Raw genomic sequence first — 17,742 nt, 5'->3', positions numbered from 1 at the left:
ATAATAGGCTATTGAGCCTATATATTACACTGCAGCAGGTATTGTAACCTGTCCTGTGATTATCAGTGTAAGCATGGCATGGGGGCCATTTTAATCATGTTTCCTGTTTCTTCCAGTTTGTAATTCCAGAACATTCCTGCCATACATCTCTACTCCACACGGAGGCGCAGGGGTGTTAGTGGGAATTTTGGTTCAGGTTTCACATAGGCTAGCCATGTGAACTGTATTTCGACATATATACATATATATATATATATATATATATATATTTTACACATCTTAAGTAAAGACTTTACTGGGTTGTGCAAGTGTCTGGCCTTTGGCTATTGTGTTGTCTGTGTGTATAAGGAGTAAGGCTCCAACACAGACTAAAAACAAGGTTTACTACAATGTCTGTACATAAATCTACCACAGATTCAGTTGCGTTGTAGGTTTCCACTCCGGAAGCCTGTTCATTCCCAGATCCTATGTTAAGCATTGGCAATTCAAATTGACTCCGTTCGACAGGAGTGGTAAGATCGGAGTCTCGGAAGTTACTCTGCTAGCTCTAACGGAGGAGTCTCAGACTTTCCAAAGGTCCAACTTCCTTTTGGGTACCAGGGTGTTAATTTAACTGGTCTTATCATTTAATGCAGTCTGACAAATTCTATGTCAAACCTCACAGTGATAACTACGAGTGAGAAGGGTACATTAGACCAGCAGTCAGATAATGCGGGGTTTGGGCAACCATACATTGCTAATGACCAGTGAGTCAATGTCTCAAATTTACAGAGACTAAGGAGACTCTAACATCTAATCCGTCGAATTTAATAAACGACAGATCTTCAATGAGTTTCTTATTCAGAATATCTGACTAAGATTTAAGTCTATTTACCCGTTTCCACATCTAAATGGGAGAATCCGCCATTGGTGAATTCGTCTGTGTCAAACATTATAAAGACCCAAGATACATTTGGGTCACTAGGCGCTCTATGTATGGAAACAATGACGATCACGTTAGACTTATCGTTAATAAGAAGCTGCAGAGTATCTCTGTAAAGCTTCTGCTGACGCCTGTTACCTCGATTCTCGCTTTTTATCGTCGCTAGTTTCAGCACGACAAGGCCAGAAGTTGTTTGGTACTAAATTTGATATTCAGGCCAAGGCGGGGGGAGGGGGGTAAAGTCTAGCCATTGCCTCCTCCGGTATCAAAACGGAAATACTTTGGTCCGCGGTTTAAAGTCTTTAGACTTCAGTCTTTTCAAGGCTGTGGTACAAAAACAGTCACGACTTGTAACGCCAGGGCGCTAAAATCAACAAGCCAGTGGCTTGACGGCCTCTTAGGCCATCTCGAATTTCCAATTGTGGAAGCGCGCCTTTACACGTTACATTTGCCGGGTTTCCAGACATCCACTCATGGATGTATCCGCTATTTACAGGTTAAAAGACAAGACTGCCTCTGTCGGACGAAATTAGGCGTTTTGGCAGGTTGCCATTCAGTCTCTGCTGGTTTCAGCTGTTTTTATTTCCAGGCCTGGTACACCAACAGAGTCAGGGTTACTTATTCCCTCTGTTTGGGGTACCGAAGCCGGAGGGCTCCGTCGCAGTCTCAATCAGCAAGTCACTTACTACAGATTGAAAATGGATTTTCTGCGGTTAGTATTTGCATATTTGGAGCCACAAGATTGCATGATTGCGCTTGATCTTCAGGAGGCGTATTTACCCATTCCGGTTTGGTCACTGCATCACAGGTTCTTGAGTTTTGCAATACGCCACAACCATTACCCGTTTCAGGTTCTACCGTTTGGCCTCTTGTCAGCGCCTCGGGTATTCACCAAAGTGATGTTGGTGATGATAGCTCATCTCAGAGCCCTGGCAGTGACAATCGTTCCATACTTAGACGATCTGCTCATAAGAGCTCTGTCTCAACAGAGGTTCCTCTTACTTGCGCTACTAACGTACACCACGGTTGCAGTGTCAAGTTCAAAAACAATCGCATCTAATACCGTCTGAACAACTTCAATTCCTAGGTATGAGTATAGATACGGTGAATCAAAGAGATTTACCTACTACACCAGAAAGAACAGATTATACCATCTAGTACAATTAGTGCAAAAGCCACGCACACTAGCGGTACACTGGTGTATTCGCCTATTAGGAACAATGATGTGTTTTCGAAGCGCTTTAGTTCGCCGGGTTTCACTCGCGTTTCCCACAGGGGGGCGAGGGTGTCTATACTCTGGGCGAGAGTCTCAGAGGTTGAGGAGTTGTAGTTAAAAAGGTCAGCGACAGGGGTTCTAAAACGGATCACGACAGATTGCTGTCTATAAATGTCCTGGAACTCCGTGCAATTTACAATGCACTACATGCTTCGCTTTCAGTCTGTCCAAGTGCAGTCAGACAACGCAACGGGAGTTGCATACACAACATCCAGGGAGGACCGAGTAGCCGCATGGCAATGCGGGAGGTAGCTCGAATCCTCAATTGCCCAGAATACCACAAGGTGATATTGTCGACGGGGTTCATTCCGGGAGTGGACATCTGTTAGACAGATGATTTTAGCCGTCGGGATTTTCATCCAGAAAACTGGGCATTAAATCCAGAGGTGTTTCACATGTGGGTCCACAGGTGGGGTTACCTTCAGGTGTACATGATGGCATCTCGCCACAATTACAAACGCTCAGTATGTGTACAGAACGACAGATCACAAGGGCAGTGGCGGTGGAGGCTCTCACATTCGCGTGGCCGTACAGCCTCGTGTATCTGGGTCCACCGTTTTCCGCTGCTCTCTCCGTTGCTAAAACGGATCATAAGACAGTTCGTCACAGTCATACTAGTGATATCTCATGGGTTTCGGAGAGCTTGCTTCTCGAATCTCCATGGAATACTCGCACACGATCCTTGCCCGCTCATACTACGTCCAACCTGTTACAACAGGGACCGTTCTTTTACCCCTATTTACCTATGTACCGCGGCTGCGGTTGACGGGGTGGTGGTTGAGACCGCCCTCTTAAGAAAAGAGATAGGGCATTACAGTATCGGTTATACCAACCATGTTACGAGCTAGGAAGCCGGTTACGGCAGCTCATTATTACAGAATTTGGTGTGCCTATATAGGTTGGTGTGAAGCTCGGAAGTTTCCGACATCATCTTTCAAGTTACCCGTATTCTGTTATTTTACAGACGGGGTGGGATGGAGAACTGCGTTTATCTACACTGAGGGTGCAGGTATCTGTGTTGTCAATTTTTTTTTCAAAGACGTTTGACTCTATTGCGTCGGTACACACCTTTCTACAAGGTGTCATCAGAGTGCAGCCTCCATTTATCCCACCTACAGAGCCATGCGACTTGAAGCTGGGTTCAGATTTCTTACAGTTTTCATATTTTGAACCCTTACAACAAATGGGGATTAAGTTTCTCACTTGGAAAACGTTTTTTCTTCTAGCCTTAGCTTCGGCAAGGGTTTTGTTTTCAAATTTGGGTGCCTTGTATTCCAAGCCACCGTATTTGGGTTTCCTCATGACAGAGCGGAACTTCGGACGAATTCCGATTTCTTATTTTTCACATCAATAAACCAATAGTGTTTCCTGTGTTGACAGCACATTCTAGAATTCTGAATGTGGTACGCGCATTACGCGTTTATATGTCCCGAACGTCTACAGTTCGTAATACGGATACGTTGTTTGTTCTCTATGATGCTGCCAACTGGGGTTAGCCAGTTTCTCAGCAGACATTATCCAGTTGGATAAAACTGACTACACGTCAGGCTTACCTTAAGGCTAAGTTACAGTCGCCTACGTCAGTAATAGCTCATCCCACAGGTTCTGTGGGAATGTCATGACCAGCTGGTCGTGGAGCTTCTACGACGCGGCTACATAGTCTTCAGTGCACACGTTTGTGCGCGTTTACAAGTTTTGAAACGTTTGCGGCATCAGCATCTAGCTTTGGCCGCCTACTGTTACAGGTGTCAAACAGCTCTCCCGCCCACGAGGGAAGCTTTGGTACGTCCCAAGAGTACTCCAGTGACCCCTAGTGGATGAAAAAGAAAATAGGATTTTGGTACTTACCAGGTAAATCCTTTTCTTTGAATCCATAGGGGGCACTGGACGCCCACCCAGAGCAGTTTTACCTGGGTTGTATTAAGCTCAGAGGAGCTTATGGTACCACATTTTCACCGATTGGTTCAAATTATAAAGGTCTATCGGTTATGGTGTCAACTGTTTAGTTGACAGTAACGTTATGTGTCAACTTTGTTGTTGTCCGTTATGTTGTAGGAATTCTCCATTGTCAACCTCTCTATAGTTCCTGTTCGCTCAGTAAAAAACACTGAGGTCGTACACTGAGGTACTCTGGGATATGGAGGGGTGGAGAGTTCTAAATTTAAATATTCAGTGCCTTTGTTTCTGCTAAGCCGTCCATATCCCAAGAGTACTCCAGTGCCCCCTATGGATTCAAAGAAAAGGATTTACCTGGTAAGTACCAAAATCCTACTTTCGGAACTATCGGCTTTGTCACATAAAAGCCCCTATCTGGTTTATCATGTGGATAGGGCGTAATTGAGGACTCGTCCTCAGTTCCTTCCTATGGTGGTCTCATCTTTTCATATGAACCAACCTATTGTTGTGCCTGTGGCTGCGCGTGACTTGGAGGATTCCGAGTCCTTGGATGTGGTCAGGGCTTTGAAGGTTTATGTGGCCAGAACAGCTAGGGTCAGGAAGACAGAAGCATTGTTTGTCCTGTCTGCAGCCAACAAGGTTGGCGCTCCTGCTTCTAAGCAGACTATTGCTCGCTGGATCTGTAACACGATTCAGCAGGCGCATTCTACGGCAGGATTGCCGTTACCAAAATCGGTTAAGGCCCATTCCACTAGGAAGGTGGGCTCGTCTTGGGCGGCTGCCCGAGGGGTCTCTGCTTTACAGTTGTGCCGAGCAGCGACTTGGTCGGGTTCAAACACCTTTGCAAAGTTCTATAAGTTTGATACCCTGGCTGAGGAGGACCTCCTGTTTGCTCAGTCGGTGCTGCAGAGTTATCCGCACTCTCCCGCCCGTTTGGGAGCTTTGGTGTAATCCCCATGGTCCTTACGGAGCCCCAGCATCCTCTAGGATGTTAGAGAAAATAAGATTTTACACCTACCGGTAAATCTATTTCTCGTAGTCCGTAGAGGATGCTCGGCGCCCGTCCCAAGTGCGGACTTCTCCTGCAAGACTTGTATATAGTTATTGCTTTAATAAGGGTTATGTTATAGTTCCTCGTTTTGGACTGGGACTATGTTGTTTGTTCATACTGTTAACTGGGTAGTTTATCACAAGTTGTACGGTGTGATTGGTGTGGCTGGTATGAATCTTGCCCTTGGATTAACAAGAATCCTTTCCTCGTACTGTCCATCTCCTCTGGGCACAGTTTCTCTAACAGGTCTGGAGGAGGGGCATAGAGGGAGGAGCCAGTGCACACCCAGAGTCAAAGTCTTTCTTAAAGTGCCCATGTCTCCTGCGGAGCCCGTCTATACCCCATGGTCCTTACGGAGTCCCAGCATCCTCTACAGATTACGAGAAATAGATTTACCGGTAGGTGTAAAATCTTATTTTCTTTGCCAATTGTTGCCCTTCATGCAGACCTATTAATACTATGGGGAAATTCCATTATTTCCCACGCAGCTGCCACTAGATGGTGCCCGATGGAGCAATTCAGTTGTTGCTTTGTTTGGGTGTAAGTGCCACATGGGGACACAGTTTTGCTCGTATCCTTCTGAGGTGGGGAGCAGAAATATGCAAAAACTCCATGGTTTGGGCGCTGAAACGGAATTGCTTCAGTAACACATTTTTTATAACGATGTGCACAGTGGAAGAGTAAATGACAAGCTCAGATCAAGCCGTGGAAATAGGTTTTTAAGATATCCTATATCGAATGAAGCTCACAGGGCTGTTTCAATTGTAGCGAGCACCCCCTCCTGACAGTCTAAACGAATGGCAAGCTATTTAGTTGTTGCTTCGGCCAGACGCCCTTTAGCCGAGGCACACATTTTTCTCGCAGCCTCCGGAGGTGCGAGAAAAAGTGTGTAAAGTCCGTAGTTTGGGCGCCCAAAGCTCACAAACCTTTACTTGAAGACTGCCAAGTGAGAACTCTAGACTGGTTTAGTGGCTTTTTGCGGCTAAACACAGAGCTGTCATATGCTAATAGGTGTCTTATTGATGCAACAATTTAATAGCTCCAATAGACGCCTATTTGTTTAGATAGCCAGGGGGCGTGCACCACAATTTAATTGGCCTACATGTGTCCATTCAGAATAGTTGAGGTTTTATGTATTTGTTTTTAAAGCCATGACTGCATAGTTTTATCTGTAACTCATTTTGCTTTTCTCCTTTTTCAGTTGTGATATATAGAGATACATACTGTTTACTGTCCACATCCAAAGTCTTTGGTTATATTTATTATACAGTTCTTTTGACATAAGCAAATTATGAATTTATTCAGCTTTTCTGTGATTACTCCCAACAAAATACAGTATGCTTGGAGTGTTAACAAAACTCTCTGTCCAAGATGACAACAGTCAAATATAAAATGTGAATTAAGTAACAGCGATAAGCATTTTGGCTTTTAATAGTAGAAATAAGTAACAACCCTTGCTCTTATTTATTTTTAAAAAAGTGTAAATTTTTCTGCATTACATGGATATAGGCTAGAATAGGATCCGTTTTTAGGATGCCGGCGTTTGGCTTCGCGGCTGTCGTAATGCCGGGGCTGGAAACCCGACACTGCTCGGAATGCCGGCCCCGACATGGATCCAACTGCTGGAAGCCCAAACGACTTATGCCGAGAATCCGGCTTGGTCAGACGCTGTGAGGGAAGGTTAGGGTTAGGCTGCGGTGGGGAGGGTTAGGTTCAGGCTGAAGAAAGGGAGGGGTAAGGGGGAGGTTTAACATACTTACCCAACCCCTGTCGGGATTACGGTGTCGCTCATATGACCGCTGGCATCCGATCTGCTGGGATATCGTATATGTATCCCGCTATTATGACACCCGACTGATTTATCAGCGTGGTTTAATAAAAAATTTATATTTCTTTATCATCCACTAGGGGTCACTGGAGTACTCTTGGGATATGGACGGGCGTAGCCGAACAAAGGCACTGAATATTTAAATTTAGGACTCTCCCCCCTCCATATCCCCGAGTACCTCAGTGTACTCTCTCAGTGTTTTTTCGGTGCTCACAGCACGAACATCGGCTTGTGGGAATGCCCACATTTCAGAAGATTTTATTCAATTTTCATTTTTACTTATTATTTTTAATTTTTACACTTCCCTTCCCAGTTTCTGGAAAAACATGGGTCCGGGATGGTGCCGCTGCAAGGCAGCGCATGGCGTGTCGGTCCTCACAAAGAGCACCCTCACAGCCACAGGCGCTACAAGGCAGCGCATGGCGTGTCGGTCCTCACAAAGAGCACCCTCACAGCCACAGGCAGCCACTGTCTCCTGCAAGCTGAACGGAGCTTACAGAAAGAAGCCCCGTCACAGCCAGGATGAGACAAAGAGCTGGAAAGAATAAGCAAATGGAGCTGGACGGAGCTTACAGGAGAAGCCCCGTCACAGCCAAGATAAGAGAGCGGCCGCACGCAAACAGCTACAGCTGGAAGGAGCTTACAGCAGAAGCTCCGTCACAGCCAAGATGAGAAGCTGGACGCTGAAACGGAGCTTACAGACAGAAGCCCCGTCACAGCCAGGATGAAAGCAGTCACATGGACGGAGCTTACAGGATGCACAAGGTATGGTGGGGGGTCAGGGCGGTCCGCTCACGCTGCCGCCCTGCTGTGTGGAAAGTGTGATGTAGCCCGCCGCTGAAGCCGCCGCTGAAGGGGTCCCGCTGAACCACGCGCAGAGCGGCCGCACGTCACTCAGAGACGCCGGCCGCTCTCACAGCGCTGATTGCCCGGCACCACTACGAGGCGCCGCCGAGATTCTCCGTGTGCTAACAGAGCGGCCGCACGTCACTCACAGACGCCGGCCGCTCTTCCAGTGAGGACACCGCACGCCGCTGATGCCGGACACTGCTGTAGGAAGGCGCCGCCCGCTCTTCCGGACGGCTCCCCGGCGCTATACACAGCGCTCTCCTGCTCTCCCTGCACCCGCTCCCCGTACGCTGCAGGTAACATGAGGACTACCTCACAAGCAGCGCAGCTGCAGGGGGGGGGTGAGGGGGAGTAATGCCCATAGCAGCAGCAAAGGCTGCATGGGTTAACAATAGGCTGGTCAGCGTTTTAAACAGTGTCATGGGGTATAACATCAGTATAAAACTGTGATTATATGTTTCAGCACATTTTATATATATCATATATAATGAGGCTTTTTGCTGCCAGGGAGACTGTGTATAATATCAGTATGAACTGTGATTATATGTTGAAGCACATTTTATATATATAATATATATATGAAGCTTTGGCTGGCAATAGGCTATCAGTGGCATAACCTATTGCATTTTTAACCATGTTTTCTGGTATTTTCTGTTAAGGCTGCAAGATAATAAAATTCACTGCAGGCAGTGTTCATATTAATGGAGGCTAACTAAAGCATGTATTTTACTGTATCCTAGACCTGTGTTATCACTGTATAATAGGCTATTAAGCCTATATTAACTGTATAATAGGCTATTAAGCCTATATTAATACTGCAGCAGGTAACCTGTACTGTGATTTTTTGTGAAAGCATGGCATGCCGGCCATTTTAATCATTGCTGTTTTTCCAGCTTATAATTCCAGAATATTCCGGCCATACACCTCTACTCCACAAGGAGGCGCAGGGGTGTTAGTGGGAATTTTTGGTTCAGGTTTCACATAAGTTAGCCATGTAATCTGTATTTCTACATAATTCTAGAACATTCCTGCCCTACATCTCTAAGCCACCAGAGGCGCAGGGGGGTTAGTAGGAATTTGGTTCGGGTTTCATATGCCCATGTGAACTACTTTTCACATAAAGAATACTCTGGTTTCTCTTCACATCGAATAAATCTTTCGTTTTTTTTACTAAAGTTTCAGTAGAGAGACACAACCATGAGTTTAAATAACATATATAGATATGACACACAATAAGATCGTGTAAGTGTCTGTCTGTTGCCTATTGTGGTGTCGGTCTACATAGCGAGTAAGGCTCTAGTGCAGACTAGAAATAATTTTTAAAAATCTTACGTTGGCAATTCAGATTAAAAGAGCGGTAACGGAGTCTCTGAAGTGACTCCGCCAGCTCTAACAAAAGACAGTCTTTCCAAACGGCCAAATTCCCTTTGGGTACCAGAGTGTTTATTTCACTGGTCTTATAATTTAATGCACGATTTTATGTCAAATCTCACACCGATAACTACGAGTGAGAAGGGAACATTAGTCCAGCAATCAGATAGTGCGGGGTTTTTTGACCGCTATTGGTAAATGCGTGTCTGTCAAACTTTATAAAAACCCAGGATACATTTGGGTTACTATAATCTATGTATGAAACAATGACGAAAATAAGCTACAGAGTATATCTGTAAAGCTTCTGCTAACGCCGGTTACTTTCATCGTCGCTAGTTAAGCGCGACAAGGCCAGAGCTTGTTTGCTCCTAAATTTGATACAGTCATTACGCATCCAGTATCAAAATGCAAACGGCGTTTTATCCCTTATAAGCGGTGGTACAAAACAGTCACGCCTTGTAAAGACAAGACGCTACAGTCAACAAGCCAGTGGTTTGATGACCTCTTTTCCAATTGTGGAACCGCGTGTTTACATGTTACATTTGCGAGGTTTCAAAACTTCAACTCATGGTTGTCTCGGCTATTTACAGATTAAAGGTCAAAACTGCCTCTGTCGAACGGTTTGGTAGGTTGCCATTTAGTCTCTGCTGCTTTTCAGCTGTCTTTATAACCAGGCAGTAGTACACCAACAGAGTCAGGGTGACTTATTCCTCTCTATTTGAGCAAAACCAAACCGTTCCGTCGCAATATCAGCAGCAAGTCACTTACTGCAGTGGGAAAATGGATTTTCTGCGGATAGTATTTGCATATTGCAGCCATACCCATTCCGGTTTGTTCATCACAGGTTCTAGCGTTTGCAAATCGCCACAACCATTAACCATTTCAGGTCTACCGTCTCTTATCGCCTCGGGTATTTACCAAAGTGATGTTGGTGATGATAGCTCATCTCACATAAGAACTCTGTCTCAACAGAGTTTCTTTATCTTAGATGATCTGCTCATAAGAACTCTGTCTCAACAAAGTTCCTCTAACTTGCGTTACTAAGGTATACTGCGGTAGCAGATCAAGTTCAAAAATAATCGCATCTAATTCCGTCTAAACGAGGTCAATTCCTAGGTAAGATTATAAATACGGTAAATCAAAGACTTTTACCTACTACACCAGCAAGAACAAATGTACAGCTAGTAATTAGTGCAAAACACGCACACTAGCGGTACATTGGTGTATTCAACTGTTAAGAATAACAACTGTTAAGAATAATGATGTGTTTCAAAGCGATTTCGTTCGCCGCCCTTCACTCGCGTGTCCCACAGAGGGGCGAGGGGGTATATACTCTGGACTAGAGTCGCAGAGGTTCAGGAGTTGTAGTTAAATAATATCAGCGACAAAGGTTCCAAAATCACGACAGATTGCTGTCGATAAATGTCCTGAAACTACGTGCATTTTACAATGCAATACATACTTCGCTTTCAGTCTAACCAGGGACAGTCAGACAAGGCAACGGCAGTTGCATACACAACAACCAGGGAGAACCAAGAAGCCGCATGGCAATGCGGCAGGTAACTCAAATCCTCAATGGCTCAGAACACCATTATGTGAAAATGTCAAGAGATCATTCAGTGAGTGGACATCTCTTAGACAGATGATCTCACCCGTCAGGATTTGGATCCTGAAAACTGGACATTAAATCCAGAGGTGGTTCATATGTGAGTCCACAGAAGGGGGTTACCCTCAGGTATACATGATGGCATCTCGCCACAATTACAAAAGCTCAGTTTGTGTACAAAACAACAGATCACAAGGGCAGTGGCGGTGGAGTCTCTCACATTCATGTGGTCATTCAGCATCGGCTATCTGGCTCCACTATTTTCCGCTGATCTCTCCGTTGCCAAAACGGATCATAAGACAGTTCGTCACAGTCATACTGGTGGTATCTCAGGGGTTTCGGAGAAGTTTGCTTCTCGAATTTCCAAGGAATACTTGCACACGATCTTGGCCCGCTCATAATACGCTCAACCTGTTACATCAGGGAACGTTCTTTTGCCTATAGTTACCTATGTACCTATTATCTATGTACCGCAGCTGCGGTTGACGGGGTGAGGTTTCAGACCGCCCTCTTAAGAAATAGAGCATTACAGTATCGGTTATACCAACCATGTTAACTAGTAAGCTGCTTAAGGCAGCTCATTATTACAAAATTTCGTGTGCTTACATAGGTTGTAAACCTCGGAAGTTTCCAACATCATCCTTCAAGTTACCCGTATTCTATTCTGTTAAACGGGGTGGGATGGAAAACTGCGTTGATCTGCACTAAGAATGCAGGTATCTGTGTGGTAAACTTATTTTCAAAGACGTTTACCTCTATTTGCGTCTGTACACATCTTTCTACAAGGTGTCATCAAAGTTCAGACTCTATTTATCCCACCTACAGCGCCAGGCGATTTGAGGTTGGGTTCAGATTTCTTACAGTTTTCATATTTTGAACCCTTACAACAAATGGGAATTAAGTTTCTCACTTTGGAAAACATTTGTCTTCTAGCCTTGGCTTCGGCAAGGGTTTTGTTTTCATATTTGGGTGCCTTGTATTCCAAGCCACCGTATTTGAGTTTTCTCATGACAAAACAGATCTTCGAACGAATTCCGCTTTCGTATTCTTCACATCAATATACCAATAGTGGTTCCTGTGTGGACAGCACATTCTAGAATTCTGAATGTGGTACACGCTTTACGCGTTTATATATGTCCCGAACGTCTACAGTACGTGATATGAATACGTTGTTTGTTCTCTATGATACTGCCAACTGGGGTTAGCCAGTTTCTCAGCAGACATTATCCAGTTGGATAATAATAATGACTACAAGTCAGGCTTACTTTAAGGCTAAGTTAAAATCGCCGTCAGTAATAGCTCATCCCACAGGTTCTGTGGGAATGTCAGACCCAGCAGGTCGTGGAGCGTCTACGACGCGGCTACGTCTACGACGCGGCTACATAGCCTTCAGTGCACCACGTTTGTGCACTTTTACACGTTATGAATGGTGGCGCCATCAGCATCTAGCTTTGGCTGCCTACTGTTACAAGTATCAAACAGCTCTCCCGCCCACGAGGGAAGCTTTGGTACGTCCCAAGAGTACTCCAGTGACCCCTAGTGGATGATAAAGAAAATAGGATTTTGGTACTTACCAGGTAAATCCTTTTCTTTGAATCCATAGGGGGCACTGGACGCCCACCCAGAGCAGTTTTACCTGGGTTGTTTTAAGCTCAAGGGAGCTTAGTGAACACATTTTACTTGGGTGGTATTAAGCTCAAAGGAGCTTATGGTAACACATTTTCACCGATTGGTTCAAATTATAAAGTTCTATCGGTTAAGGTGTCAACTGTTTAGTTGACAGTAAGGTTATGGGTCAACTTTGTTGTTGTCCGTTATGTTATAGGTATTCTCCATTGTCAACCTCTCTATATAGTTCCTGTTCGCTCAGTAAAAAACACTGAGAGAGTACACTGAGGTACTCGGGGATATGGAGGGGGGAGAGTCCTAAATTTAAATATTCAGTGCCTTTGTTCGGCTACGCCCGTCCATATCCCAAGAGTACTCCAGTGCCCCCTATGGATTCAAAGAAAAGGATTTACCTGGTAAGTACCAAAATCCTATTATCTATGTTTTATCCAGCGTGGGTAGTGTGAAAAATGAACATGCATTTAGAATTGCTCTAAAAGGGCATATTGCAGCAGACCTTGGTTCTTTTAGTACCTAAAAGTGTCTGCTATGTGTACACCACTGAACACTGCGTAAACTTGTTCTGTACAGGTTGGAGAAACTGTGGTCTGAGGAGGTGATTGAGCGTGGAGCAGACGAGTCCTCTCTTCACAGTGTTGTGTGGAGATTTTGTCGCACCAGGCTAATTATCTCCATCATGTGCCTGATGCTCACCCAACTGGCTGGTTTCATTGGTCCAGTAAGTACTTTCCACCCTGTTTCATGTGCCGAGAGGTAATACCATCCATAGCTTTTGATATATTTATTTTTTTATTTTTGTTTTGTTTTTTTGTTCTTTCTTTTTTTATTTTTTTTTATTTCAGTGCATCTTTGTCCCATTACAGGGTTTTCAAAAACTTGAGTTACAACTTTTTTCTATTTTTGAAGTACAATTTGTTTAGATCTAGCACCAGTCTCATTTTGTCAGTGAGTTTTTAAAACTATTACTGTCCTTTTTAGGTTGCTTTAGTCCTTCTAACCCAGGCATTCCCAACCACGGTCCTCAAGGCACACTAACAGTGCCGGTTTTAGTGATATCCAGGCTTCAGCACAGGTGACTTAATTAGTAGCTCAGTTATTTTGATTTAACCATCTGTGCTGAAGCCTGGATATCGCTAAAACCTGCACTGTTGGTGTGCCTTGAGGACCGTGGTTGGGAATGCTTGTTCTAACCTGTTGGAAGGACTGTCTCATAAGGGTATTTGTTAAATAGGTCAGTGATGTAAGAAGTGGATCATGCTAACAGGTTAACTAGAGGCAGCTGGACTCTTCAGAGCAGGAAGCTCCCACAATGCAAATAATCGTAGAAGGTCCAAGTGAACCCTGTTTATTGTATTTATGCCATTTAGTCCGCTGCTTTTCTTACTTGCATTAACTGTACAGCAAGTGAGTGGCTCCAAATTATAGTCCTTTTTAATACTGGATACGTTTCTGCTGCCTATCTGACTTTATAAAAAGAACTAAGTGAAGGTTAGAGTAAACCTACCTTGGTACAATGTTAATGGTCCTTTAGAGTTTCAGAGGGTAAATAGTCTTTAAACAACTGCGCTATATATGCATGCACTTATAATAATTTCTGTCCACCCGAGTAATCTTATATTAATCATTTTACTGAAATGGTATTTTCTGCTAGTTTGTCTTGAGGTTTAGAACAATTTCACTGCTTTTAGTACTAATTTTCAGTTTGCTGTTTAAAGATGAAGGTGCAATGATTGGGTAAGTACAGATGGGGCACTGTTTAAATTAAAATACAGTTTTTCTAGAGTAATCAGTTTGGTTGCCCTTAGTCTTACTGTTGCTATTTCTGTGGACTCCTTTTATAATTCATGATGAGTCTTAATGGTTTACCTGTTCGGTGAACCATCCAGTGGTTTAGGTGTAACTCTAAACATGGAATACTGAGGACTTTAACAACACAAACTTCATTAAGAAGAGCTTCTGTCATTGTTACACTACACAGGTAGCTGGTGCTCACAGAATTTGACACAAATGTCCGTTCTCAAGCAGTGGTAGTGTTTAGAAAACCAAGATAGTGGCCAAAAGATATTAAGGGGCAGATGTATGAAAGTGTGCTGTGGTTTCTGCTGACCACAGCGCACGTAAAGCCTGCAGTTACCGCATCCCATTAATGTGTCGATGGCGTGTTAACGCCGTGTGCTGTGGCTGCTGCGCGCCCCCACCGCTTCCCTGCAGACGACAATGGGAGAGGAAGGGCGCCTCTGCTTTTACTTTTAGTCTCGTAAAGACGCCGGGCCAAAACGTTTCCCCCAGGCAGGCGATGTCTGCAAAATGTGCAATGGCTTAGTGTTTTTTTTATTTTTTTGAAATAAACTTTATTGAATGTGGACATTCTTCTGCTGGTCCACACAGCCTTACTGTGCATGCGCCGGGGGCCTCCGGCGGCGCAGACAGGAAGCAGGGGAGAAGGGCGCATGCACAAACACTGCGGTGCCGAGCCGATGTGGAAGGTGCGCTATCGCGGGACAGGTCCGATAACGCCCTCCCACATCGGCGGCCACATTGGTGATACGTTGTGGCACAGGGTCCGGCCGTATTGCCACGATAATGTGGTGATACGGCCCCAGGCACATAACTTCCGTTAGAACGTTTTTCATACATCTGCCCCTAAATGAGCTGGGGTTATTTCATTGGGCTTTAACTCAAGGTCACATGTGACTAAATGTTGGATGTAGCAGTTCTGCATGATTTGGTACAGTTTTGTTTCCTTTTCTCTTCTGATGGCTTTGTTTTATCTCTGTGTGTACTACTCAATTAAATTTGTGTACATTCCGTGAAGATTATTTCTGCTTTGGTTAGTAAACATGCAGCTGCTGTTTAGTTTAGCTAATTAGGAGTCTAAGGCTACAGTAAACCAGTGGTTGGGTAACAGTGGTTTTATTCTCATAAAAATGTATTACCAAATGCATACCGGCATTAGGTAGCGTAGATTAGCACAAGCGGTAAATTTGGCTATGTTTTTATAATTCCTTTTTACATTTTTTTAGTTATGAGTGAGGCTTTGTTCTGTGCCATGATTTGTCCCTTTTGAGGGCTGAAAATGCAATGGATACATCTAGAATTTAATGTGTAATGACTGCAATGACCGTTAAATAGTTTTAAAATTAGTCTTTAGCACAAATAACTACAAATCCACTCATTAGGTGCTAATTACCTTCAGGAATTTGTTGCACTGCTGCTACAGCAGCCCTTCATCACCAATGGTTTGTGGGTGTTTTTTCTGTCTTAAGGTTGCAAATAAGACAGATGCACAGACAACAACACTAACTAAAAAAACCTGAATGGGACATTTTTATGAGTGTTGGTCCTGAGTTCAAAGGGTACTATTATTCTTGTTATACCAGAACTTATATTTAGACACACGTGAGCTACTTCTGTGTCCTATTTGCAGTTCCTAATACAGTGATCTTGGAGAACATGTCAGTTGAAGCTGAAAGATTTTATATAATATTAGTAAAGTATTGTAGTGTAGAAGTCCTGAATAGCTAGCACAAGTACACATTGCAGATCGCCATGATCCTATCCTAGCATAATGTGATTATCAAGAGAAAGAAGAATGTGGGGTTATACCAAGATGGTAAATTGCTTTGGTTTTCCATGCTTCTTGTTAATCCAGCCTCTCCTTTTCAAAGTGAGACGCTGGACTCTTGGTGGGGTGGGAGAGGGGTCGTTACTAACGTAACCTATGTAGTGGAACCAATGACAGAAGCTATTCTTTAGAATTTCCAGGGTGGCAGTTCTGCGGCCAGATTGAGCCAGGCAAGCTGGGCAGAAACCCGCGCAGTGCAAGACCTAAGGTAAGGTCATATTTATTCCACGGGAATGCTTACAACCACAAGAAGCTTATGCCTATGGTAACATTAATCTGCAGAGATTTTCCCATTAACTCTTAACTGTGCTTTTATTATTTGCTTCCCATTCTACATTTTGTTTTTGTTCACCTGGCAAACAAAATGAGTTCTGAATGCTGAGCACTTCTATTAGCCCTTATTGCATTGGTTAGGGGAATTGCTGCTTTTATCTCCAGTCAGCAGGTGCAGACAGCTCTCAGCCCCTGTGCAAGGCTCTTAGAAGCAGGTCTTCAACATCATTTTGCCTTTTATTTTATGTGATTTTTATTTTATTTTATTTATTTTTTAATTCCTTTTTATACATAACCAGTGTCTTACTAGTAGATTGATTCATCCTCCAATGCCAAAATTCCATACAAGCAGACTCCCCAGTGTTGCCTTTCCAAACAAGCAACCTTTTGTGCAAATTCTTCGCCTTTCCGAGTGCTGCCTTTCCCCCTAAATAATTATGAGCTGAAAGTTATCCCAACACCGGTTGATTTGGGAAACCTCTAAGGACATGGACTCATCGGACTTCTCCTGTAATAATAGGAAAGGCAGGCTGGGCAATGCGTAACTTCAGGTTCCTCTTCCGTTCCCACTGATGGCAAATGCTCCCAAAGCTTCTCCCAATCTGTGCCAACTGCATGCCAACTGAGTGCTTGGCGCAACTCTACAGACTGATGTTCATGAACTGGAAGAGACTCAAAGATTACAGCCAGCTGTTTATCGTTCTAATCTTTTGTTGAATCTTCGTATACCATCTCAAAAATCTTTTTCTTTCCTCCTCGTGATGAGTAAAAGATTGGAAGCAGTTCATCGAAAAATTGCCATAGACAGGGGTTTCTGCTCGTTACATTTTATTTTATTATGATTTCTTGAAATTGTTTGGTAGACTGGTTGTTATAAGAAGTACTGTTGCCATGAGATGTATTTTATCTGCTTGCTGAGTTGTGTTCTTTCTTAATTGTATGTCAATGCGAATCTGTTACAGAAGTGCCTGTCCAGTTGTTTATCTTTGTGGTGAAATACACCTCGCTCCCTTAATAAAATTTTGTTTTTTTCATAAGTTCATAGTTTTTTATACCTAATAGTTATACGTTCACCTGTTATGATGTAGCTTTGAAATAGTGGAAATTAATGGATTTATTTAGAGGTTACGGAAATGACAGAAATAGGGAAGAGCATTTTGAAAGCGCCGGCTGGAATATGAACCAGTGAGACCTTTGGTATATTGGAAGAAAATACAGGTTGCCTGGGTAAGCTTAAAGTGTCAAGAGTAAAAAGTTAACTGTGTATTGTTTTAACTTGCACTTTTTCTTTTTAATTTTTTTTTTTTTTTTTTTTCTTTTACTTTTTTCTTAAAATGTCTCGTTTTGTAATGTTTTCCATAGTAATAAGTTGCTGATATTTATTTTCAGGAATTTTATTGCCAAAATGTCCTTCTC

At 43.6% G+C, this 17,742-nt stretch overlaps 1 protein-coding gene and 1 pseudogene across 3 annotated transcripts in view; both read left to right on the top strand.

Moving 5' to 3' along the window:
• Positions 1–17,742, top strand: part of ABCC5 (ATP binding cassette subfamily C member 5) — a 201,748-nt gene that overhangs the window by 43,980 nt on the left and 140,026 nt on the right. For all 3 annotated transcript variants that reach the window (XM_063916576.1, XM_063916578.1, XM_063916579.1), the window contains exon 5: positions 12,999–13,146. In XM_063916576.1, the coding sequence (XP_063772646.1) occupies positions 12,999–13,146 (148 nt within the window). The remainder of the gene's footprint in view (positions 1–12,998; positions 13,147–17,742) is intronic.
• LOC134913585 (U5 spliceosomal RNA) lies at positions 8,947–9,068 on the top strand (annotated as a pseudogene).

This window comes from Pseudophryne corroboree, chromosome 4 (genome assembly GCF_028390025.1).
Source record: "Pseudophryne corroboree isolate aPseCor3 chromosome 4, aPseCor3.hap2, whole genome shotgun sequence".
NCBI lineage: Eukaryota > Metazoa > Chordata > Amphibia > Anura > Myobatrachidae > Pseudophryne > Pseudophryne corroboree.
Note: the sequence above shows the minus strand (reverse complement) of the source record. Positions and strands in the feature narration are given on the sequence as shown.